General features: G+C 42.8%; 1 gene segment (V, D, J or C); it reads right to left on the bottom strand.

Annotated features, from left to right (window-relative positions):
• Positions 1–551: 551 nt before the first annotated feature.
• Positions 552–14,402, bottom strand: LOC116569533. The segment is given in 3 exon segments: positions 552–613; positions 13,485–13,772; positions 13,903–14,402. Coding segments are annotated over 3 exon segments (399 nt in total).
• Between the last annotated feature and the right edge of the window lie 13,146 nt (positions 14,403–27,548).

Genomic DNA, 27,548 nt, shown 5'->3' on the forward strand with positions numbered 1-27,548 from the left:
CTTCCTCCTCTCTCTCTCTCTGCCTGCCTCTCTGCCTGCTTGTGATCTCTCTTTGTCAAATGAATAAATAAAAAAAAAATCTTTAAAAACAATTTTATTAAGGTATAACTGACATAGAAACAACCTGCACACATTTAAAAAGTTCTGATGGATGTACGCAAACACCACAGTTGAGATATGTGATGTATGATGTATGATGTATATTGAGATATACGATGTATGTATGCAAACACGGAGGCATTACCACAGAGTTGAGATAGTGACTGTATCCATCATCCCCAAAAGTTTCTTTCTGTCCAGTTGTAAGACTTCCCTCCCAGCACTTCCCACACTTATCCCATCCCTACCGATCTGCTTTCTGTCAATAACGAGTTGCTTGCATTTTCTAGGTCCTCTTATAAATGGAACAAAATAGTATGCATTTGCTTGTGTCTTATTTCCAACACTGTATTTTGAGGCTCCTCTATATTATTACATACATCATCATCAGTAACTACGCAGGCCACTTAAAGAGTGCATTTACTGAGAAGTTTATAAAATGTTTTATATTTTTAGAAGATTGTCAAGTTCATCAATAAAGTTGATACATTATACAAATTATACTGTCCATTCCCTTATTCACAATGGTATCGCACGAAAATAGGCTCTATTTTTCTGAAATTCAAGCTACAGTATTTGAATCTTTTTAAATTTCCAGACCTTTTTTGAAGTTGAGACAATAATTCACGTACCACAAAATTCACCATTTCAAAGTATACAGTTCAGTTGGTTTTAGTATTTATAAACCTCTGTAAACAACAATACTATATAGTTATAGAACATCGTAATCATCCCAAAAGAAACTCTGTACCAATCAGAAGTCACTGTGCATCCACTCCTGTCTGCAGCCTTTGGCAACCATTACTCTACTTTTTGTCCCTGAGGTCTGCCTATTCTGGATTTTTATATAAATGGAATCACATACTATGTGCCCTTTTTTGCCTGGCTTCTTTCACTTAGCATGTTTTCTTAAAACAGCATGTATCAGAACTTCTTTTCCTTTTATGACTGAATAATATTGCATTGTATGAATACACCAGACCTTGTTAATTCACCAATCAGTTGAGGAACATTTGAATTCTTTCCCTTTCTTGGAGATTATGAATAATACCCGAATAAGGGACTTGTATCCAAAATATACAGAGAATTTTCAAGGTTTTCTATATATATTCTAAATGCAAGTCTCTTGAGAGGTTATATGATTTGCAAATATTTATCTTATTTGGAGGGGTAACTTTGCCTCTCTTAAGAGTGTCCTTTGAAGTTCAAATGTTTTTTAAGTTTGAAGAAGTCCAATTGATCTTGGTTGTCTGTTTTGGGGGCATATTTAAGAAATCATTGTCTATTCCATGGTCTTAAAGATCTACACCTATATTTTCTTCCAAGAACACTGTATTTTTAGCTCTTACATTTAGGTCTTTGATCAATGTTGAGTTAATTTTTGTATATGGTATGAGGAAGACCTGGAAATTCATTCTTCCACACATGAATATGCAGTTTTCTCAGCACCTTTGGTTAAAAAAAAGTCTATTCTTTCTCAGTTTAATGGTTCTGGCTCTCTTATCAAAAATCAATTCCCAAAAAAAGTATGGGCTTATTTGAAAACTCTCAATTCTGTTCCACTGATCTATTTGTGTATTCTCTTCCAATACAACACAGTCTTGATTTCTACACTTTCATAGTACGTTTTGAGATGGAAAAATATGACTTGTCTAACATTTTCTTCTTTTTAAAAAAGAAGACTTGTCCGTTTCTAGGGGAGGAGAGATAGCTGGAATCTTGAAATTTGACAGAGATCTAATTGATTCTGTAGATCAATTTGGGGAGTTTTGCCATCTCAGAAGTATTAAATCTTTCAATCTATGATCATGGGATATCTTTCCATTTATTTATGTCTTTAATTTCTTTCAAGCAATGTTTTGCACTTTCCGTGTACAACTTTTTCATTTCTTTTGTTCAATTTATGCCTAGATATTTAATTATTTTGATGCATTGTCTCCCTGAGAAACTCTAATTGGCGATTATCTGCCCCTTAGTTGTAAAAGTGGAAATATGGATTAGTTTTTACTTCTCTAGAAGAGTGTTCTTGTTATGTATAACAAGATTCAGGTAAGTGGGGGCAGTATTAAAACAAAATTGTTAGTGAAAATAAAATAGATTAGACTGCTTTTTAGATCCAGTAGTGCCCTCTGCTGGGGAGGAGTGAGGGGAGGAAAAGCAGGTGTGTGCCTCTCCTTGGACATCTTAGCGGGTGTATGCATGTGTTTGCACAAGCATATGTGTGTGAGCCTTGGAGTGTGGGGCGGCCGTGGGAAAGGCTATTAGCCATGGAGAGAAGAGAAAGGGAGTTTCTTTTAGTGATAAGAACATCCAGGTGGGTGCCTCAAGTGTTCGTCAACCTCAAAATGACCTTTTATTAAAGGTTCTTTTTCATTTTTATTCCTAGATTTGTTGACCATCTTGTTATTCTTGAAACCCAAGGGTATCTTCGTGCCTTTCATCTCTCTCGCCTCTTACAACAAGTAAGTGTTAAAATTTTGTCCATTCTGTATCTCAAGGGCCCAGTTAGGTCCCATTCATGGGCAATCCTCATGTGTTCAAGCAAGAGTCTTGCTGTGGTGGTTAGTCAGAATTTCCTACCCTCAATATATGAGTACCCTTGATATAGGACCAAATTTTTGTCTCCAGAGACTGTCCCCCAGGTGATGTCTGAGCATCCTGGTGTGCCTTCAGCGAGAGTCCTTCTAGCTCAGTTTACCCAGAAACCTCCCGCACCCTGCTGTCTCCTCTGGGTAACTGTCCATCCACTTCCCCTCCCCCTCCCTGCTTCTTGGCTATAAACTCTCATTTTTCCTGTTTGGAGCTGGAGTTGAGCCTGCTCTCTCTCCCTAAGGCAGTACTCCACTGCTGCGTTTCTTTCGAGTGAAGTCTGCCTTATCATTTTAACAAATGTCTGAATAAAATTTCCTTTAACCAAATTCAGTATAATATGAAGAAGCGATTTACTTTTAACAGAGAGATGCTATAGTTTGTGTCATAATCTACAATGGCTTTCTTAGCTTACTGTCTGAACTGGGAACCTTTAATATGTGAAAGAGTGTGCTACTAATAATTTCCCCAGGATAACGGCTCTGAACCAGGGCTGCCAAGGTGAACCAGAGCATCTGACCGCTCTACGTGGTCGACTCTCTGACGCAGTCCTTTACTGCCATCTGATAACCGTGGGGGAGATGGTGGCAGATAGATACCATTTTCTTTGCCATGACCGCATTTCAAGTCTGCGTCAATGCTGAGACACACAGCATTGTGCCTGGTCCAGACCGCCCCTTCCAACCGGATCTTCCCTGGTTGTGTGTTATCAACCTTGCCAGTTTGCTCAATAATTGCCAGATGGTAGCAATATATCTTCTACAGCAGTCCCTAGTGGTCCCACGTGTGGGAAACATGGAGATATATCCTGAGTCATCCTCATGTCAAATCTTGGAGAGCAAGTTGTGCAAGTTTCTAATTTTAAAGAGGAGAATTCTGAGTCATAGAGGGGTGAAGGCTCTTGCCAACATCCTGCAGCAAAAAAAAAAAAAAAAAAAAAAAAAAAAAAAAAGCCGGAGTTTAGATTAGGAAGCAGGTATCCTGACTCTAATTCCACTCTCTGTGGGTCCAAGATCTCAAGAGAGAAGGGAACCATAAAATTTGGGAAATCATAGAGTCAAACCCAATGCTCCCCTGGATTTGAAACTTGAGTTTCCTGAAAGAGTCTCTGAGTGGGGAATACTAATCCGTGTTTCTTCTGCTTCTTTCCCCTCAAGAGAGTTGTGATTGCTGTTCTCTCAAAGTTATTTCCATTAAATCACTGCCCTTGAGAGACAGTCAGTCTTGTGGACTGTAATAATGGATTATAATAAACCTGTAGTGGCCCACATTCTATTGTTCCACAAATAAAAGAGTCATTGGCCTCTGTGGAGGGAAAGAGTCTACAGAGGAGTCATGTTTGAGGGAAAATCAGTAGGATTTCTTAGATGTTTGGTAAGGTAATACCAATATCAGATATCAGGTCTCTGTAGTCAAACCTTTTTTTTGGGGGGAGGCTTATTTCTAAACTTGGAATCTACTGACTACCTAATTCTGCATTTTTTTTAGAGTTTCAGAAGCCCAGGTCCCAAAGCATGACCACCCTATAATGTAAGAGCTAATTTATAGTCTTGCCCTCTCCTACTTGCAGCTGGAACCACACAATCAACCTACTTCTTTGTTTCTTCTGAGGCAGAAGACTGGGAAGTGGCCTTTTCAAACATCTCCTAAAAGCTCAGGGGAGAGGAGAGGAGCCAGTGAGTTTTTGCCCTGGAAGGAACTGGCTCAACTGCACCTTGCCAAGGCCACCATCACAGAGATCACAGCTGAGTCCCCCAGCTCCGCGGGATGGGTTTTAGGGTGGAAGACGTTCCATTAGGTCTTTCAGCTGAGAGCCGTTCCTTGGGGATCCCAACTTAGCTGCCGTGTTTTCATTTTAGACAGAAATCAGAAACTCCATTTCCTGCCTCAAGATTCTGTGGGCACCAGTAAGCCAATATGTGACCGGAAATTGGATCGCATCTCAGAATCCTCCTCTGTCCCATCTTGGTGACCCTGTGGCTGGGGATCTGGCTGACTACAGACTCTGTGTGTCCTGGGGGAGAAGAAAGAAGCCATAGAAAATGCACCTAGGAAAGCATCGACACAAATTCCCAAGCACTCCCAAGCTCACTTACCCCCCAGGTGAAAGAGAGTGACCCAGCAGAGGAATCGAGTGTCCAAGGCAAGATCACTAGTAGGATGAGGCTCTCCAGCAATGGTTTCTGATACACAGCAGCAGAGAGGAATGGATATTTTGGGTTTATTTGGCTCCACAAGGTGGAATCCAGCTGTGAAGCCATAGTCCCTGGGAATACCCACCATCTCAAGGCTCCTTCCACAGGAAAGGGGGAGCCTTGGTCCAAATGTGTGACCTCCTGTTTATTTTGTTACATGAATGACATAAACAGGTTCCAAACACACTTGAACATTCTCAGGAAAAGTGAAGTTTTAAGGAAGACACAAGAGGAGGTGGAAAAGAGGAAAAGAGTGAGAATAACAGGAGCAAGAAGAAGATGGTAGAGTGTGCTGGAGGGCTGTTTTACAAATCTTAGAAAGACTGGCAGTAGTTCTCAAACTTCACCATGAACGAGCCCCACCAGAGGCTTGGTAAAAGTAGATGTGTTCCTATAATCCACTTCCAGAAATTCTGACTCTCAAATTCTGATCCTATCCTAGAATCTATCTGTTTAATTTGTCCCTTAAGTGATACTGAGGAAGGAAGTTATTTCAGACAAAAGTTTCAATGGAGATTTTTAATAGACCAAACTAACAAAAGAGAAGGCCACTTAATGCATTACATTAGATAATTAAAGTTTAAGGAATAAGAAAAATTTTTCTAGGAATGAGAGTAACTGGTGGATAGATTTAAGTTCTGGAAACTACATTTGCAAAAAAGAATAGATGGGAAATAAACCTAATTGAAAATGAAGTGAATGAAGCTAAGGAAAGAGAAGTTTCCAGGCTTTGGGGTAAAGTCAATACTATGAAATTCTTCAAAGAGGTCAAGTAGGAGGAAAAAGGAACAGCCTTTAGTCCAGCAAGTTTAAAATTTTAAGATTCAGGAGAATAGTTTTGTAAGAATGGAAATATTCCACAAAAAAGCTGAAGACGGCGCCCAGAGGAATAAATTCCTCTGAAATGAAAGCGAAAGTATGGGTCACTAACTGTACCATTGTTACTTAGAAATGAACAGAAATGACACTCGAGAAGACTCACTTTTGAGTGCTGGAAAAAGAAGCTGAAATAAATAGCCATAACATGAGGTAGACCAGGAAAGTGAGAGCTTATGTTTCAAGAGGTCAGAATGAAATTTTGCCTGAGAAATGAAGTAAATTTGGACTTGTGGGGGTAAGACAACCAGGTTCCACTTATATTGAGATAAGAACAGAAGTGGCTAGAGAGAATATATAAACTTGTCTAAAGCTGAGTGGTGGGTGGTGTAGAAATGAACAGTTTTTTTTTTTAAAGTATTTTTTTAAAGATTTATTTATTCATCCCATAGAGAGAGAGACAAGGGGGAGGGACAGAGGAAGGGAGAATCCTAAGCAGACTCCCTGCTGAGTGTGGTGCCCGATGTGGGGCTCAATCCCACAGCCCTGAGATCATGACCTGAGCCGAAATCAAGAATCAGATGCTCAACTGACTGAGGCATCCAGGCATCCTGAAATGAACAGTTTTATAAACAGGATGGATCATTAAATCTTAACAAAGGTGTTTTGAATTCTGTGTCTGTTCTATGTAATTGCAGTGACCTCCCCAGGTAGAGTTAATGCAGGAGTACCTCTTTCCCTTCTGTTGATGTTGAATGCCTTGTCCATCGTTATAATTTGGATCACATACCAGAGGATTTTTCAATTGTCTGCACATCAGTTTTCAATTGTCTGCACATCAGTTTTCAATTGTCTGCACATCAGGTATTTTTCCACTGAGGGCACATTAATCTGTCTGTTTCCTTAGCTCCATAGAAACTAATTACTGACTTAGTAGGGTGTGAAGTTATCACACTGAAAATTAGCATGTTTTTTGTATTATCTGGATTTAACTACTTGAAAAGAAATTAACTAGAGTCTTCACTTGATCTGACATTATTCTAAAAACTAGGGATCTCAATCCCCTTTCTAATTCCTTCTTTTTCCCCTATGTTCTCTGTATCTGGTACTCCTCCCCTGTAATGGATACCTACTAGGTATACTGGTACTAGGTTTACTGGCCCTATCTAGAAGATTCCTGTCTTCAAAGTCAGTGATCCATAAGGTCAAAGTGACAGGCCTCCAGCTGCTATGTTGTTTGAAATAATCCAAACACCTTGGCTAAAGCTGAATTTTCCAAGAACATGCTCTTGAGTAAAACAGGATCAAATTGTTCTCTGTTTTCTGGATTTGTGACCTTACATGAGAGAAAGTCAAGTTGGTCCTTTGCAACATGGCGGGGGGTACAGACATTGGAATCTGTGACTTCCATTTGCTAGGAGACCTAAAAACTAGGAAAGACAATTTATAATAATGGGGATAACAATGGGACCAACAAGGTGGAAAAAGAAGTAAGAGCCATCAAATCAGTCCCGTCATGGTTCCAGGATTTTATTCTACTTTGCTCCTGAGAAATTCCTGTGTTCTTGTTTTGGGGGTTCTATGGGACATACATATAACCTTGCAATAAATTCCCATTTGGCTTAAGCTAGCTCTATTTAGTTTCTATTATTTCCTTCCAATCTAGTATGACAGCTGTTTCCTGAGCCAGACCCACAAAATTTGTGTATTAAGATTAGCTAATACTTCACACTGTGGATTCACTGCTGGCACAGAAATACACGGCTGAATCCTGCAGCTCTGTAGGCTTGATCTCTAGACTGCAGGATGCGTTTTGGGGACACGCAGCTGAAAATCTCTTCTCGGGCATTCCTGTTTTATCAAAGATGGCATCGTTCTGGAAAGAAATCAAGAACTTGAACTCTTTTGCTGGGATCTGCTGATACCAGTAAACGTAACTGTGTCCTTTTATTGGGACACAGTGCATTTTTGCTTTCTGTCCTTTTCCTTTGACCAGGTGTCCTGGAGTCTGGGTGACTTCTGCATGGAGGGCACCTGGGAATAAAGCAGACGGAAGTTGGAGGCTTAGTCCCTGATGGAGTCTGGTGACAGGAAGGAATGTCTTAGAGCTGGGGCTGACAAGTTCAGAACGAGGGCTTACCTGCATTCAAGAGCCAAAGGAGCAAATGAATACTGGGCACATGATGGTGTTAGGGAAAGAAAAGAGGCAGGAAGATTTCTCTGAAGCTTTTCATACCCCTTCCCCCCTAGAACCAGCTACTCTGTGACGTGGTCACTTCACAGAAACCAACAGTCTTTGCTGTGTTGCCCTATACAAGTAAAAAACAGAACAAACAAGTAGAATATAGGAAGCAACCATACGCAGTCATTAGTGTCTGTTATTCTAAAGCAAGAAAAAAATGGGACCGTGTCCAGACACGGTGAGGGGAGACACAGAGCAGGACACATTTTCCTAGTTGAGGAGACAGAGGTTATGAGTTTGAGGGAACACAGCAGTGGGAATCAGTGAGGAAGACTACCGGGGAGGTAGAATCTGCTCATGTTCAGAGGGACCATAGTGAATTTTTGTCTGAGGAGGAATCAGTGTCTGTATAGGATGAAACTGAAAGGATTCACCAGCCTCCCCAGAGCAGCCATGCTTTCTCAGTGGGACAAAATCACACCAGAGCAAGAGGTGATAAATGACAGCTCAGGGCTGGCCCCTGTTTGTGTACAGTTTGAGGCACTTCTGGAAAGGCCACACAAGGAGATTAGGGTACTGTCTTCCCAGAGATAGAAAGCAAACTGCTGGACACTTAGGAGCCACCACTGAAAGCCTTTGAAGGTTATTTCCAAAATATACAGCAAATGAGGAACCACTTATTTAAGAAAATCTAATTCTCAGTCACAGCAGTGAGACTCTGGGGCATTTGAGCCTTGTGTCCCCGCCTCCCACCCCCAAGCTCAGTGTGGTGGAAGCTCTAGTCTTTGTGGGTGTGGCTGAGGACACAGGGTTCCCTCCCTTTCTCCCAGCACAGACTACCAGCTCCTTTCAGCCCCGCCAGCTCCCTGATGTAGAAACTCTACTCCTAGCAAGTGCAGCCCAGGGGTCTGAGCTCCCTTTCTCCACCCAGTGCTCACACATAGGGTGGACCCCCATTCCAGAAACAACAGGCCAAGACCACAGTCCCAGATCTTTCTCATTCTGCTTTGCTCATAGCATGGAGGTTCCACACTGGGAGCTATAAGTCACAAAGCCTAGGGCTTACCTCCCCACCCAGGGACCCTCAGAGAACAGGGGTCTCACTGCAAGAGAAGTGGGCCAGTGTCCCCAACCCCATCTCTGGAGCCATGGTGCAGAGGTTCTGCCCGTGGGGAGAGGCAGGCCCCAGGGACAGGGAGCCGCATAGCTCTGCTTTGACCTAAGGACCTGCCACTCTTTTTTTTTTTTTTTTTAAAAGATTTTTATTTTATTTTATTTTCAGTGTTCCAAAATTCATTGACTATGCACCACACCCAGTGCTCCATGCAATCTGTGCCCTCCATAATACCCACCACCAGGCTCACCCAACCTCCCTCTCCCCGCTCCTCCAAAACCCTCAGTTTGTTTCTCAGAGTCCACAGTCTCTCATGGTTTGTCTCCCCCTCTCGATTTCCCCCATCTCACTTCTCCTTTCCATCTCCCAATGTCCTCCGTGTTATTCCTAATGCTTCACTCTTGCTGAGATTTGCTTGGAATTGTACTACAGCCCACGACCTACTTTTCTTCCTACATAGCCTCCCTCCTCCCGTTTTCTTCCTTTTCTCTCTCTTCCTTCCCTCTCTCCTTACAGATGTCAGATCTGCATCACGGCATGATGGTCCCCCAGCTTCCTTCAGCTTTCTCCCCATTTTCTCAGCTAAATGCCCTGCATGATTGACCCAGATTTGGCATCTACTTCTTGGAGGGTCTGAAGTAATGGTTCTTTCTTAGGTCGGTTTGGGTCCTCCGTAGGGGTCACAGTCTGTAGTAAGTTCTACTGAAGTAACTGTCAGTTCCAGAAAATAACTGGTGTCTATAAATCCATCTGATGGCCCTGGACCTTCACGGAGGTTCTGTTCTTACAAGACATTCTCTTTTGGCTGCTGGGAAATGAAAGCCCCGAGCATAAATGGGCACGATCAAGAGAGGCTGCAGCTGGGCTGAGACATCATCCAGAAGGAAGCCACTCCTTACCATGTAAGTGGAATCGTGCAGCACCTGTCTTCTTGTGACTGGCTTAGGTCACTCAGCAGAATGTCCTTAAGGTCATTCATGTCATCATGTATTGCAGGATTTCCTTCTCTTTCAAGACTAAATAACATGCCATTATATGTATATACTATATGCTGGAAAATTTTAAGAGGGTAGATCTCATGCTAAGTGTTCTGGCCACAATAAAATATGCATAAAATAAAAACAATGCAATACAATACAATACAGATAACACTCACTCTTGCTCCCCAACTCTCTTCAAACTCCCAGAGCAGCCAAGACTGTGGTTTTGTGTGTCTGTTGTAGCTTTTTCTATCAGAAAAAAAGACTCCTAAGATTTTATTTTATTTTTAAGATTTTATTTATTTATTTGTCAGAGAGATAGAGTACAGGCAGGCAGAGTAGCACATAGAAGCAGACTCCCTGCGGAGCAAGGAGCCTGATGTGGGACTCGATCCCAGGACCCTGAGATCATGACCTGAGCCAAAGGCAGCGGCTTAACCCACTGAGCCACCCAGGCATCCCCTCTCCTAAGATTTTAATTTCCTCCTTCTCTAGGTGTGTTCTCACACTTTTAGGGACCACACCTGCTAGAGAACGAGACAGTTCTCTACTGCTCTGCTTGGCTACAGCAAATCCACTGCCTTCCACATCCTCCTCCCTCATCTGGGCAGTAAGACTCAATCTGGTCACAAGGAGCCCAGAGCATCTGCATCTCCAGCCCTGGGCCTCATGCTTTATCTGGGCCTGGAATGAGCTGAATCTTGGCTCTTCACTTCTTTCCCCCCTTTCTTCTAGAGGATGTCAAGTGTTCACATCACCTAAAGAATGTCTAATCTGCCGCCTGGTTGAATTCTTTGGCCATTTAGCTCAAGATGCATCAATTTCCTAAATCTTGTCATGGAATCACAAATGAAGGAAGGGGTCCCAAGACATTAGCCCCAACATCTCCTTTGACAGAAGATTCTGAAACATAGAAGCATAGAGACACAGCCTTCACTGTTTGTAAGGAAAGAAGTGTGGACATACAGTGAGCGAAAGAAAGGAAAACAGACGGCTGTAGTGATGGTGGGTGGCTCAGATGACAGTGTTTAGCTTCTCTCAATTTTACTTAGTTCCCAAATCAGATCTTGGGTAGTACTTCTTGAGCTCTTGATTAAAGAGTTGGAAGCATATGATGCTGTTGATGACCATACGAGGCGATGTGGCGAGCCACTGCCTAGTAGGATTATCTGTGTGTTCTTCAGAATTAAGATGAGGACACAGTTCTAATCTCTGAAGAAAGCATCCCACAGCTCTGCTTTTGTTTTCTGAAATGATGATATATGTATTTATTCAATCGGCCATCATAAGTATTTCAGTCTCAAGGCGTCTGGGTGGCTCAGTGGGTTAAAGCCTCTACCTTCAGCTCAGATCATAATCCCAGGGTCCTGGGATTGAGCCCCACACGGGGGTGGGGTGGGGGGTGTCTCTTCTCAGCAGGGAGCCTGCTTCTTCTTCCTCCTCTCTCTCTCTCTTTCTCTGCCTGCCTCTCTGCCTACTTGTGATCTCTGCCTGTCAAAAAAAATAAGTATTTCAGTCTCTTAAATGCCATAAGACACATACTGGCTTTCAGAAAGCTGTTCTAATACATTCCAGAAACCCCTTTTATTTCAAACAAGTTGGGTACTTGATATTTTTTAATAATATTAAAAATATAGGGCAAAATCTAGTCATTTTAATATTTCTTTTAGAGCACCACATCTATTTTTTGATATATTTTTAAAATTTTATTTAATTTTTTCAGTGTTCCAAGATTCAGTTTTTTTAAAAGATTTTATTTATTTATTTGACAGAGAGAGATCACAAGCAGGCAGAGAGGCAGGCAGAGAGAGAGGAGGAAGCAGGCTCCCTGCTGAGCAGAAAGCCCGATGCAGGGCTCGATCCCAGGACCCTGAGATCATGACCTGTGCCTAAGGCAGCGGCTTAACCCACTGAGCCACCCAGGCGCCCCAAGATTCATTTTTATGCACCACACCCAGTGCTCCATGCAATATGTGCCCTCCTTAATACCCACCACCAGGCTCACACATCCCCCCACTCCCTCCCCTCCAAAACCCTCAGGTTGTTTCCTGGAGTCCGTAGTATTTCATGGTTCATCTCCCCTTCCGATTTCCCCCAATTCAATTTTCCCTTCCTTCTCCTGATGTCCTCCCATGTTATTCCTTATGCTCCACAAGTAAGTGAAATCATATGACAATTGACTTTCTCTGCTTGACTTATTTCACTCAGCATAATCTCCTCCAGTCCCGTCCATGTTGATACAAAAGTGGGGTATTCATCCTTTCTGATCGCTGCATAATATTCCATTGTATATATGGACTATATCTTCTTTATCCAACTGTTCGTTGAAGGGCATCTTGGTTCTTTCCACAGTTTGGTGACTGTGGCCATTGATGCTATAAATGTTGGGGTACAGATGGCCCTTCTTTTCACTACATTTGTATCTTTGGGGTGAATACCCAGTAGTAAAATACCCCACTTAAATACCTGCCACTTAAATGGTTCATAGGCAAATTTATATCATGCACCATAGTTAAATACACTGTGAATGACACATGTGCCAGGCAGTTCATTCAACTTCATGTCTAGCATAAATTTGTAGCAGTTCTAATTTTCCTTACTTGACCAGAAAACCAGGAGACTACAGCAGGGTCTCTGAGGGCACTTTCCTCCCCTTAGGGCAAGGATTCATGAAAGTGGGTCCACCTCTTGTCTGGTCAGGACTGCCCTTTTTCATAGTTCCAGGTCTCCAACTTCTATTAAAAAACAAAAGCTTTTTTTTTCCCATTGATCATATCACTTGATCTTTATTTTTTTATAATTTTTAAAATTTTGTTATAAACATATAATGTATTATTAGTCCCAGAGGTGCAGGTCTGTGAATCGCCAGGTTTACACACTTCACAGCACTCACCATAGCACATACCCTCCCCGATGTCCATAACCCAACCACTCTCTACCTAGCCCCCTCCCCCTGGCAACCCTTAGTTTGTTTTGTGAGATTAAGAGTTTCTTATGCTTAAAAAACAAAGCAGTTTTTATTTTTTTAAGATTTTATTTATTTATTTGACAGGCAGAGATAATAAGTAGGCAGAGAGGCAGGCAGAGAGAGAGAGAGAGAGAAGCAGGCTCCCCACTGAGCAGAGAGCCCAATGCAGGGCTCGATCCCAGGACCCTGAGATCAAAGCAGAGGCTACTGAGCCACCCAGACATCCCACAAAACAGTCTTTAAAAAGTTCCTATTTATGTACCAAAGAGAACAGAATGAGTGGTTAAGGTGATCCTGGGGAAATACCACAAACTGAACGCCAGGTGAGTGTAACCACTTTTCCACTCTTGGTCTAACTGTCAGTGGTTTTCGTAGGTTTCTACCCAGCTTCTCTACAAACAAAGGGATGACTGCCATAAACCCGCTTCCTACTGTTGTTGTAGGATGGGCAGGTGGGTTGATCTAGAGGAGGATCTTGGATCCGGGAAACAGAGAAGTTTATGCACAGGGGAGAGGTAACACTACAGCTCTGTGTCTTCACTGCTGGCACAGAGATACACTCCTGAGTCCCCCAAGCCTGGCGAGAGGATGTTGAGAGAACAGAAAGAAGTGTTGTGCTGGCTAGCCTGGAAGTTTTCAGAGGTTTCTGCTTCTCTGTTAAAGTCTGTATCATAGAAGTAGAGGAGCAGCTTTGGGGCTTGGTTCAGCTTCTGTTGGTACCAATACATGTTGTCATGATTCATATTCTGAGAACAGCTCAGATTCACTGGTTTCCCCACCCTCGTAATCTGGTATCTTGGGCTCTGGATGACCATGGCACCCATGGGACCTGCAGAGGGAGAAAGAAAATGTAGAGACAGAGTGAAGAAAGAGATTGCTATTGCTGCCATGAAAGAAAGGTACAAAACTGAGGACAAGATAGCTCTAGTCAAACGACGTATTTTCTGACTAGGACTTACCTGCTCCAAGGAGACAAAAGGCCACACAGTGGAGCAGCCCAGGAGCCATGGCAGGACCAACAGGAATGGAGCTTCTGTCTCCTCCAGACTCTGATCTCTGGGTGGAGAGATGTGGGTGCAGAGTCTCCCGTCCCTGACAGGTAGATCTGCCTGCGATGACTGCTGTTGGCTTCACCAAGGCAAGGGTCACTCCTTGTTGTGATCTTACACACAGCTTCTGGCTTGGCAGCTGAACTGGGCTTGGCCAGATCACGTGTGGAGCAGATGTGGTGCTGCCTCACACTGCCTCTCTTCCTATATCTGCCCCAAGCTTCTCTGGGCCTTTCACTCCTCATTTCTTACACCCTGTAAGGCAGGTCTGAGGTTCCTCAACACAGGAAGAGCTTTTGCTAAACTATTATTTATAAACCTACGAGAGAATGTCTTTGTGTCTTGCTGTTGTCATCACAGATGGATGACTGATGGCTGCAAACGATTCCCACCTTGATACAGAAGTCAAGCCCTGCAATTCCTCTATTTATACCCACACTTCAGAGAGTATTAAGGACATTCTCTACCACTCTCTGCTATCAGTGACACCATAATGCCTCCTTGTGGCCAATAGAAAAGTTTCTAGAAGCATCTCTCCTTCAGTCCTTGTATTTTCAACTGAGATTCTGAACTCAGCGTGTTCTCCAGGCTCCACCTGTGTTTCCCCTCCTGGAACCCATCGTGGCCCTACTCCAGGTAGCAAGGTAGATGGCCATAGTGCTCAGCCCAGTCCTTTCCCATCTCTTAGGGATCGCCATACCTTCTTGCTCGATTCATAATGTTTTGAAAACTGTTGTTTCATATATTATGTTTGTTTGTTTTAGCTGTTTCAAGTGGGAGGTTAAATCGACTTATGTTGATCCATCTTGGGAGGAAGCAGAAGTCCATTCCCAGGACCGTATGAATTTCTTACTGTTGGGTCCCCAAGAGTTTCAATGGTTATAGACCTTTTTGTCAATTTCTGAACATAAGTTTCCACCACACAGGAAGGGTAATATTTTGTTCCACAAACATATAAGACAGTCTAGAATTTCAGTTTCTCTCTGTTAACTTTTCCCTTTTATCTAGCACTTAAAGTCCTGACCAAACACTCACTTTTCTAGCCAAATTTCAGGGTCTTTTTGTTATAATAACTTTTGGTCTATAAAGCCTGTGACCATTTGGAAGCTTCAGGATGAATGCAGGAGATGTCATTATAGGTCCTGTGTCATCTCTATCATACGGACACTAAAAAGCCAGCCTCAACTGTGAGGCCTAGATTTGGACTGAAACCTGGTAGGTTCCCATAGCTTTGGCTCTTCCTTGCTCTGCCTATAAATTCTCTTTTTTTCTTCTAACTGGTGAATTTTCTTTCTTTGTACATTACCCATATTTGTATAGTAGGTGAGAGGTATTTCAAATTTAGAAAGAAAAATGGACAAAGACAAGGGTAACTATCTTCTTCCTGTTCTTCCTCTGTAGCTTCATCCTAAACGATTAGAGGTACATTTTACAACTCCCTCCTTCCTTTGTACAAATATATGCAAGTGTATATAAACTTAAATAAGGAATTTTACTGATTTAATTTTTTTCTTTTTTTTTTAAGATTTATTTCTTTATTTGAGAGAGAGAGAGAGCATGCATGAGTTGGGGGAAGGACAGAGAGAGAGGCAGAGAGAGAATCCCAAGTAGATTCCCCACTGAATGGGGAACCCCTTGCAGGGGCTTGATCATATGATCCTGAGATCATGAGCTGAGCCAAAATCAAGAGTTGAATGCTAAATCAACTGAGCCACCCAGGAGCCCCTACTAATTTAATTTTTCTTAAATGACTTTATATACCATACAAATCATGTTCCCCTTGACAGTTTTTCCTGATCCTCTCTACAAAACAAACAAACGTATTTGTTTGTTTTTTAACTTTTTCATGCCTGTGAAATGAAGCACTCTACACATCAATGAGATCAGATCATACATTCTAGACGTTCTTGAACATTCTCTTTCTCTCTCTCTCTCTCTTTTTTTTTTTTTTTTTTTTTTGCTTTTTTAGTCATCAAGAATTTAACTATGATTGGGGGCACCTGGGTATCTCAGTGGGTTAAGCATATGACTTTTGATCCCAGCTCAGTTCTTGATCTCAGTGTCATGAGTTCAAGCCCTGCACTGAACTCACCCAACGTGGAGCCTACTTAAAAAAACAAACAAACAAAAACCTTAGCTATGTGACTGATGGTTGAAACTAACAAGCAATAAAAAACAGCAACTCTTTTAATAAAAGAAAAGTTAACAGGCCTCCTAGTTGAGATGGCCTTAAGGACCTCAAGACATAGTCTATGATTATGCTTCTTGATGTGAGTCAGGAATATTTTAGATTCTCTGTGCCACTCAAAGAGGCAGAGTAGACATCATTCCTTTCCCCCCATGCCCAGGTATGAAAAGTACTAATACAGTAAAAGGAGAAGAGGAAAAGTCAAGTATAAAGTATTATAGTTTCTAATGGGGTTGAAGAGTTGCTGCAGGGTAGTACCAGGGATGGAAGGAGAGGAGGTTGTGGGATAGAGTAGGATGTTTGAGAGAGTGATTTTGGAGGTGGTTCAAACTATTTGTGATTACAGGTCTAGAATATAAAGAGTGGATGTATCTGAGATGCACTGGGGGAAATGATCATTGAAGTGAGCAAATGAAGAGACTGAGAAGTCCTGTCATCATCTAGGCCATCTTGCACGCCATCCAAGATGTTGGGGGTTTTACGGTAGGAGAGATGAGAAATGCTTGAGAAGCAATAATGAAAAGTAAAAGGGACACCAGTGCCTATGAGGGTCACTCACAGAAACCAAAAATACCACTAATTAATGCCAGTAAGAGGAACTCAATTCCTTACCACTCCATTTCTACTGGGAAGTGAGGATCTGGGAACAGCAAATCTAGGATTATGACATAGATTTCAGTTTATAGAACAGTAGTCATGTGATCTTGAATTTCCAGTAAAACTTAAAACACAACCTCTTAGAGCCAAATGCCACTGAAGCATTGCCGAATGTATTACAATCTTACATGTATGCACATGGGTTGCCGTTGAAATAGCTGTGAAAAAGAAAACTGCAGAATTTGAGAATTACCACAACCAGGATGAATTGAGAGGTTATGTCTATGAATTTTTGACAAAATCCAGGGAAGAGTTTGTGGTCCTGGATCCAACAAGGACATACCCAGAGAAGTCAGGGTGTGCATTTGGAACTGGTTGAACAAAGTACCTCGGGGGAGACATCATTTGGGAACTTGATTTTTCATGAACCAGGCACCTGGCAGTGGATTCTCAGATTTCTGAATGGCTGATGTGCATCAGGCAGCAGCAACCAGTGATGAGTAGATTAAAGAGGCAGACCCCCAGGTGATAAGAACAGAAAGAATTCAAATATCTCTGAAGAGAAGAGTACGGACTCATCCAAAGAGAAGTATTTGGGTCTACCATGTTCACTTTTCTATCCTTTCAGTTCTTTGCATGTGTGATATGGAAATGATAAAGTGGAATGTTACATGGAAATTGAAATTACTAGTATTAAAGAATGAATCTTGGGGTTTCTGCCTTCAGCTCAGGTCATGATCTCAGGGTCCTGGGATCCTGCATCATGTTGGGCTCCCTGCTCTGCAGGGAATCTGTTTCTTTCTCTCCCTCTGCCCCCTCACGTGTGTGTGCGCATGTTTTCCCTCCCATAAACAAACAAATAATCTCTTGGAGTGTCAAATGGTACCGCCACTCTGGAAAATAACCTGGTTGTGTCTTTCAAAGGTAAAAAACACACTCACCAGGTAACTCAATAGTCTCACTCCTGGGCATAAATCTATCCCAGAGAAATGAGAACCTGTGTCCACCCAGAACCCTGAGCACAAATGCTTATATATACAAGCTTTATTTGTCATAGTCAAAAACTAGAAACAACAAAAATGTCCCATCGGAGGTGAATGGCTAAAGAAACTCTGGTACATCCACGCGATGAGACACAACTCAGCAATAAAAGAAATGAACTCTGGATAAATGCAGCATCTTGGCTGAATCTTGAGGGCAATATGGTAAGACCCCATATCAATAGGTCACCTACTATAGGATTCCATTCATAAAACAGTCTCAAAATGACAACATTATAGATATAGAGAGTAGATCAGTGGTTCCCAGAGGATAGGGGTGTGTGTGTGTGTGTGTGTGTGTGTGTGTGTGTGTGTGTGTGACATTATAATGGGAGATTTGGGGTTCTTGCAACAGCTCTGCATCTTGACTGTGTTGGTGACTGTGTGAACCTATACGTGTGACAGAAATGATGTAGAACTGCTTCCACACTCATGGCCAATGTCAGCTTCATGGTCTTGATATCTTGAGTATGATTATGTAAGATGTGATCATGAGTGGAAACCAGATGATGGGTGGCTGGGCTCCTTTGTTCTGCTGTGCAATTTCCTGTGAAACTACAGTGATTTTTAAATGAAAAGCTAAAAAAAAATGGGAATGTGGAAAATAATTGTGCTACAATTAAGGAAGACTGTTACAGAAAACCAGGAACAAGGAGGGTTGGAAGAAATGGGAAGGGCGGGGTGGGTCTGGGGAGACAATCACTCCCCTGTAACTATTCTGATGAAGGCAAAGGTGGGAGGGAGCACTGACCACTAACTCAAGAGAACCCAGGCTCTGTAAGGCTTTGGGACAGCACGGTTTTGAGTTCCCGTAATCACTTGAAAGGCCAGTGGGTGACATTCACCATCAGTCTTGGACTCAGTCACCCTCTGTGAGAATTTGTGAAGAATGCCAGAGCCAACCCCCTATTGTCTTCCTACCAAAAGTTTTCTACTGTGATACTTGAAAAGTATCTGTTCTAGCCTTCCCCAGATACACGGAGAACACCAGTCCCATATCCTTGTGCTGACACGGGAGAACCTTCGAAAGACTGCTGAGGACAGCTGGGAGCTGGAGGGGGAACAGGAAGCTTGAGTGTTTCTGCACAGGGAGGGGGTGACTATGCAGCTCTGTGTCTACACTGCTGGCACACGGGTATGTGGCTGAGTCCCCGGGTTCTGTGGGCTTGATCTTCAGGGTGGATAATGATTTGTTAGACATCTCTGCTGAGAACCGTTCCTTGGGCATCCCCGAGTCATCTATAGGAGCTTGATTGTTGAAGTAGATCAGCAGCTTCGGTCCCTGCACTGAGGTCTGACTGTACCAGTAAAGGGCTGCATGACCAGAAATAGGCTGGCATTTCAGGGTTACTTCTTGTTTCATCTTTGTCACCTTGTGCCTGGGTGTCTGGATGACTCCAGCATCTATAAACTCTGTGGAAGAGGACAGATTTTGGGGACAGAATGAAGAAAATTAATGGAATTATAACTGGAAATATCTAAAAATGCTAATTGTTTATTTCCGGGCACTCACCTCTTCCCAGGAGACAAAGGGCCACACAGCAGAGGAGCCTGGTGGCCATGGCAGGGTGGCCAAGAGGAGGCTTCACTAGGATGAGGCCCTTGTGGGCATGAACAGAGGGGCGGGGCATCCTAGTTCCTCTCGGTTCCACAAGGTGGAGAGTGGCCCAACAGTGGTATTGCTCTGTGTCACCGCTCATGGGACCTCCTTCCAAAAGTGATCATTAATTCTCCACAGAAGATTAAATGGATTAGATCATAACTGCTATAGGGTGTGTTTGCCTCATTCAAAGCACCTTCCTCAATTGTACCTGTCACAGCCCTGAGCCTCAGCTTTCTGCCTTCTTGATGAATCCCATGTCCACTGCTTGCTGGATATTTCCACTTCGGTGTGACACCAGCACCACAAATTCTGACATCAATAAATTACTTTTCAAATCTCAAGACTTTCATTATTCCTCTCACGGGCAATCTCTACCTCCCAGACACAAAATCAAAATAATTCATTGCTTAATTAGGGCTTTGCCTCAGATTCCTTTCAGAAGTATATTTACCTGGCCACTGTACTGGGAAGGGACCTAAATGGAAGCCCTGGGAAGAGACAGGATTGTGATGATGTTATTCCTAGTGAAGGCTAGAGACCAACGCCCTTGTGCTGTGTGATTCCTTCTAGCCCACAGCACAGCGCACTTCCTGTAGCTGCATTTCTATACGTAGGGAATTTTATTTCTCTATGGTGAGCTCAATCAATATGACATTAATCCTTCAGGCACTGGTACAGATTGTGTATGATTAATGAGAGGTTTAGCTCTCTTTGAAGATCCACAGTGAAGTACTCTCCAGTTAATCCTAATCTTCTCATGCCTAGCTTACCTCTAAAAATTTCTTCAGTGTTTAAAACCTAAGTTTCTCCTTCTACTAAGGTAACTAATATCCACAAACTCTTGCTGGAAATCTGGAAAATCCCCTGGTTCTCGGGGTATGAATATTAATGAGATTTCTGTCCATAGAGAAGATGGAACATATGAGCTCCAGGTTTCTGCTATTGGTGCAGACCTATACACTCCTCCAACTTCCCTAACACGGAGTCTGTCAAGGTGAGAGAGAAAGGTACGATTAGCCACTTGGAAGTTATGATAGTAAGATTTTCTTTTCTTTTCTTTTCTTTTTTAAGATTTTATTTACCTATTTGAGAGAGAGAGAGAGAGAAACAGAGAGCATGACTGAAACAAGAGGGAGAAGCAGACTCCCCGCGGAGCAGGGAGCCCAGTGTGGGACACCATCCCAAGTCCCTAGGATCATGACCTGAGCCGAAGGCAGCCACTCAACTGACTGAGCCACCCAGGAGCCTGATAGTAACACTTTCTTAATAGTAGCTAATCAGCAGTACTTACTTGCTGGTCCTGTGTTTATCTGTTTTAAGGCAGCATCCCACAACCCATGGGTGAAGAAGGCAGAGTGACATACAGAGCTTAGGAGACACAATATTAACACAGATACATGGAAAGCACCCTGAAATCAGGGCATAGCATTCCAGCAGGGATTTTTGTACCCCTGTCCAGGCTCTATTGCCTCCAGGATATGACGCACAAGATCATAAGATAGAGAAGTTTCGAACATGTAATGAGTTTAGAACTAGTGGGCTAACTCCTTCCTCGGTGCCCTGATCTTTAGTGGAGACAGAAGTCAGACTTAAAGTCACTCTAGGCCCTGGTGATGTTAATGTATTTATGGACTTCTGAAGGAGCAGAGCTGCTCTGACTTAGAACATAGTCTGGCTGTCCTCAGGGCCCGGCCTTATCCCCAGGCCCAACCCCTTCCCCTGCAGTAGGTTGGGACCAGGTTGCAATTCTAACAGCTTCTCTGATGTTCCTGGCTTGGTACCTAGTTTGTTTTGCTTCTATCTGGACACACAGTTTGATCCAGGCAGCTCCTGGCCCCCCAAATCCTGCGCTTGCTCAGAGGTGCTTGCAGAGCATAGACAGATGGCCTTAGGGGCTCATTTCTCAAATCTTCTCAGCAACTTAGCAGAAAGTTGGCTCAATGATCTATATTAACTTGGAGAACAGCAAGATCCTCTTTTCTATCAAGGCATTTCTATGGGGAAGGGGCTTCCCTATTATGTCGTCACAGAAACAGGACCCACCCCACCCTCCTGTCCCCATGCAGGCTGGGGGTCCACGCCATAGAAATCTGGCCATGATCTCTGCAGTCCATCTTTGACCCACTTGAACACATGCTTCTGTGTGTTCATGGGACTTGGGTTGGGAGATGAAGAGGATAGGACTGATGTGCGCTTGTTCGCTTCTCCACGTGTCTGTCTTTCCCAAAACACACACACAAAATCATTCTAGTTCAGACTGATGGTGCTACTGTTATGTATGTGTGGCCCCTTTTCCTGGCAACCATTCTAGGCTTGCCTGCAGTTCCCTGCTCCCTCTGGGGCTTAGCCTATTGGCACAAGAATAGAAGTCTTGGGTGCTTCCCTTTTCTCTGTGTCTGCAAATCAGCATCATGACTCAGCAGCCACGCCAGAGCTTCTCAGTAAGGCCCATGGCCAGGCGGCTTTCCCAGCTCCTCCTCAGAGCTGCTGGATGGTAATGGAACCACAGTGTCTCCTGGTGGCCAGTGGGGCAGGAGCCGGAAAGGGAAATGAGCCATTTTTTGTCAAGACCCAAATTGCCCTAGACTGTGTTATACGGGTACAGGTGCAAAGGGGAGCTGCAGATGTTGGTGTTTTAGGGGCTCACAAATGATAACCCCTGTTGCTAAGACTGAAAACATTTGAGAGAGAGAGAGAGAGAAAGATTGGAGTCAGAGAAGCCGGAATCTAAATGGCAGCTTTGGTGCTGGTAAAGGTGGGGCTTCAAGGGGCAGCTCCGAGGCTGGCTAACATTCCTCTGAACGGAATGGCCAACCCCTCTGACTTCCCTACTGACGAGACTCTGCCTACTGATTTTACTACAGTTTCAAGACAGGAGAACAGAAAGTGTCTTCCCCACAGGAAGACAAACACAAAGACGCAAACTCAAGGGTGTGATCAGAGCCTGTTTGGTTCCTTCTTTTCCAAAAGTCACCATCAGCTCACTCTGGTCTCCTGCCGCAGAGAAGAGCCAGGGGAGGGGAGGTGGCTGGGGACACCGCTCTGGAGACTCGCCCTCATGAGACAGAGCGGTGAATAGTGCCGTATGCAAACATTTCACATGTGAGCAGCAGGAGGTAAGCATCTGTGAGGACAGTTCTGCTCGCTCCAGGAGGCACCACCTCCAGAATCATTACTGCTCCTTCGGACACCCCCAGAACCACAGCTGTGCAATTAAGCAGGGTCTCAGAAGATATGAAATGATTCAGAACAGCATAGTAGTTAACTCCAAGTCCACACGGGCTGAAAAACTGAGAAGAGCTAGCTTCCCTTCCCTCCCCAATCTGTCCCGCCGTATTTCCCACGATGACGAAATTGAGGACCAGTGCCACGATGAAATGACGTCATAATGAACTACCAATAATCAAATGCCAACACCCAGAGATGCCCTGAATCTAAATGTGTATTACTCTCTTTATACAATTTTTAGTAAGGGCTCAGGAAAGTCCAATTCCATTTTTTTTTTTTTTCATCCACTGACTCTCTCTGCTCAAATATGAGCAGAGAGAATGCTGCAGGTCCTGAATCATATTTGTTCCTACTATAGCTTTTTAGTTCTACAAGAATGCTGCAAATGTAATCATTTTATTTCCCTTTGCTCTTGCTTCATCCTTTAAGAAAGATTAGGTTGAATTTCCAAAAGTTGAAATTCATCCTGTTCCTTCTCAAACACAGGGATGTTAGTAATAATCACTGGAACTAAATTTTTAAATTTTATGTTTGCATCCTGATCCAAGTCATTAATCCTTCTAATAGAGTCTCGATGTTATCTCTACGATCCCCCTAGTGAGAGACGTGACATTAATGACATCTGGATCTTCTCAGACAAGCACTATTAAAGTAAATATTGCATATCTTTGATTTCCTCTGCTGAGGAAATCTACAAGGTATTCTCATTGTTTTGCCTGCTTCCCCTATAATATGCCCCATTTTCCCTAAGCTATTTCTAAGATTCACAATTTTTTTAAAGATTTTATTTATTTATTTGACAGACGGAGATCACAAGCAGGCAGAGAGACAGGCAGAGAGAGAGGAGGAAGCAAGCTTCCTGCTGAGCAGAGAGCCCGATGCGGGGCTGGATCCCAGGACCCTGGGATCGTGACCGGAGCCAAAGGCAGAGACTTAACCCACTGAGCCACCAGGCACCCCCTAAGATTCATAATTTTATAAATATATTTATATATTGTATCTGTAATAGGCATGCTCTTTTGAGGCACAGGCTATAGTTGATACTCAGAATAGTTTGAATATTTTCAATGGATCTTTCTAGGAATTCCTTTGTCAAAACTGTCTAGGTTATATGTAGCTGTTCTTATAGGTATGGTTCTGAAAGCCACTCTCACGTTTGAGGAGGCATTCCAATGGAATGAGTCCTCTAAGATCCTGCATGGTTGACTCTTTTAGACTTCTTGCGACCCAGTTATCTGATCTGCCTTTGTATCAAGAAAAGGTCTCTCTTCTCCAATAACTCCTCTGAAAGCAACTGAACCCAATGCTTTTCCTCTTCCCTTTAAATCTGTCTTTCCTGGACCTCAGGATACCTTTTTCCTTTCACATGAGAACACAGTCTCCTAAGATTTTAGCACTTCTCTCAAGGAAATCGCCTTCTTCCTCCAATTGAGTAAATCTGTATTTTTAATTTTGTTTGCAGTAGTTTACAAATGGTTAAAAAAATCTGGTGCCAAATTTCTTGTGTTTGAATCCCATTTCCATCATTTCTTAGCTATATGACTTTTGGAAAATTATATACATTTCTTCTTCAATTTCTCTGTCTGTAGAATGGAGTACTAATTGACTGTTTTTGGCTTCTAACAGGATGCTGAATATATAGTAAAAACCATGTAAGAACTTTCCACTATGAATAGTTTTCCTTTGTTCCTATCATGATGGCAAAGAGGAAGGGCAGCATGTAACATTTCATCCATGCTCTTAGCCCATGAAACTCACTGTGACACTCTGTTCCAGCCACAAGAGCTCTTTCATTTGTCCTCTAAGCTTTTGTAATAATTATGTTGATTGATTTTGGGTCTTTGTGTATACGTGATCTAACATATTTTCCCCTGAGAGTCCTCCTAATTACTTTTTCTTCAAGAGAGAGGGTCTGGCCAGTTTATGCTTGGTATCATGCACAATAAATTATTTCTGTCTGGGAGTTCACCAATTACTGATAGTTCACACTTTCTGACTTTAAAAAAGAGTCTTAGAAATATAAATTCTCCCATGACAAGCCACATAATGAGACTTTTTCAATAGGTATATTCTCACTGTCTGAAAGACTCAGTATTAGATTTGACCTCGTATTTTTAATCTCTTAACAGTAAATAAGAAGGTTGTCATCAACCAGGATTTCAAAAAATAACCAGACAGGAGTAGCTGCCATTTTATAGCTCTCTGTATAATGAATAGCCCATGCCTACGGTCGAGTCATCCAAAATACATATTCTGCACTTTAATTGAAGCAGAGGGATAGGAAGAGGTCTATTCCTAAACACAAATAAATCTGTTGGATGTTGTAGATACATAATTCAAATAATCTACATGGAAGATTAAAAAGACATGTCCTTTCTACACATGAAGCCAAGTAGATCTCTGCATTACACTTTTCAGAAAGGACTATTGTTGAATTTGTAATTATGTGTCCATGAATAACCAAGGATAGGTGGTGAATTAGTCTCAGTAAAATCCAATGACCACACTTGGGTATGACTCAGAAATACTCAACAGTTCATAAGATTTGATACGTAAGCAAGAACCACAGAAACCATAGTCTGTTCAACTCCTAATGAGATACAGCTCTGATCACTAACGTTAAACACATTGCAACATTTGGACACTTACTTTGTGATTATTTAAATAGAGACAAATTATGAAAAATAAAGTTAAGCTCCTCTTTAACACCCCCTTTTGGTCTTTCCCTCTGTGATATATGAGCATAATTTTGGGGTCAGCAAATCTATCTCCTGCTTTTGCTTTTACACTTTTGTTTGCATATGGGTTTATCCACAACCACAGTCAAAATACACGGCCATATGTGTTAAAAGCTTTTATGTACTTTCCATGGATTAATTTATCTCTAAAAAAGTACCACGAGGCACTTGTAATGATTATTCCCGCCTTAAAGATGAGAAATTGAAAAGATGAGAGATGAAGTAATTGTGCCATGGTGACATATTTAATAAATGTATAAACCGTCTATGTGATGATTACATCACCAAGACTGACGGCAGGATTTGTGGTGGGGAGAAGTGTAGGGAAAGGAAGAATTAAGTGCAACACTGAAGGGACATATTCTGACATCATATGTGTCAAGAAACCAGGTTTTAGATCAGGCAAGGAAAAGGGTCTGGAAACGGCAGGGAAGAGCCAGAAGGACAAAGAACACACTGAAACCAGACATGGAAGCAGGTTCTGCCTCAGTGTAAGCAGAACAGAAACTGAATCTGATTTTTCACCAATTCCCTCTTGAAAGTCAGGACCCTGGAAAGGCAAAAAGTGGGATAAATAATAATTTGGGGGTATGGCAGAACTCACTGAACCTGAATCTCCTTGAGCAGTCAGAATTCAGGCATCTCTGCACCAGTGCCAGAGATGCTCCAATAAGCACTGAGAAGGGATCAGTACCTTAAATAAGACCATAGAAGAGAGTAATTATGACCATTCAGAATGGATTGCAGAATGGAATGGAAGAGTCTAGAACAAGTCAGAAGAAAAACACAGGTTCATGACATAGGACAGGAAGAAGGAGGGCAAAGTAAGTGTGTGTAGGTCTGCACACGTGTAGATATTCAGTGTGGAGCCCGTATTTATTGTCCTAGAGTGGGCAGCTGAAGAGGACCCATCAGCACTGAGTGTCACACAGCCCTCGGCTGTCACTGGCCTCTGCTGTCTGTCCTCAGGCAGGACAGAGGCTGCCAAACCCCAAGATTCCAGAAGTGGTAGCTTGGAGATCATGGACTAAACTGTTTGCTTTACCTGAATGTGAGATGTTCTTTCAGTGTAATGAAAAGGCCCCCCATCAATGTTAAGTTACATTAATATTAGAAAGGGATGCCCAGAATCACAGTGAAGAGCCTTCTGTTATAATCAGGAAAACGTGTGGTGGGAAATTCTGTTAACACCTAGTGTTAGAAGAGAATGAAGAGGACAGAGGAGTCTGAGGGCATCGGTTATCAGGAGCACCTACCATACAGGTGTGGGTGGCAAATGCAGAAGGCAGGAAAATCTACAGGGCAGGTCATTAAAGTCTATCTGACCCAGGATAAGTTCTGAGCTCACAGCTTGAAAGGAAACCCTGAAATCCATTTCCTAAGTTATTTCCTCTATGAGGAAATTTTCTATGTTGATTTTCTATGTTGATACCTTATCATTTTATGTCCTTGTCAGGCCCCCAAACCCACTCATTTCTCTTGGCGAAGGAGCAGGAAAGACCTTTACTCAGGACAACTGGGGGTTTGAGGCAGAATGGGAAGCTTGAGGGTTTCTGTACAGGGAGAGGGTGACTATGCAGTTCTGTGTCTATACTGCTGGCACAGAGGTACGTGGCTGAGTCCCCGGGTTCTGTGGGCTTGATCTTCAGGGTGGATAATGATTTGTTAGACATCTCTGCTGAGAACCGTTCCTTGGGCATCCCCGAGTCATCTATGGGAGCTTGATTGTTGAAGTAGATCAGCAGCTTCGGTCCCTGCACTGAGGTCTGACTGTACCAGAAGAGGTCTTTATGACCAGAAATAGGCTGGCATTTCAGGGTTACTTCTTGTTTCATCTTTGTCACCTTGTGCCTGGGTGTCTGGATGACTCCAGCATCTATAAACTCTGTGGAGGGGACAGAATGTGGGGACGATAAGAAAAATATTGGAGTCACAACAGGGAAACCCAGAATGAGAAAGTTACAAATTCTGGGGACTCACCTACCCATAGGAAACAAAGGACCCCTAAGAGACAGAGGGCCAGGGTGCCCATCGCAGGGTGAAGGCAGATGTGGAACAGCCCAGGCCAGGGCCCTTGTGAGCATGAGCACAGTTGTGAGATCAGGGACACTCTGTCTCCAGGAGATGTGTCTGTCAGTGACATCACTAAATAAGCCACCAAC

The sequence above is a fragment of the Mustela erminea genome, chromosome 11, assembly GCF_009829155.1.
Source record: "Mustela erminea isolate mMusErm1 chromosome 11, mMusErm1.Pri, whole genome shotgun sequence".
Lineage (NCBI taxonomy): Eukaryota > Metazoa > Chordata > Mammalia > Carnivora > Mustelidae > Mustela > Mustela erminea.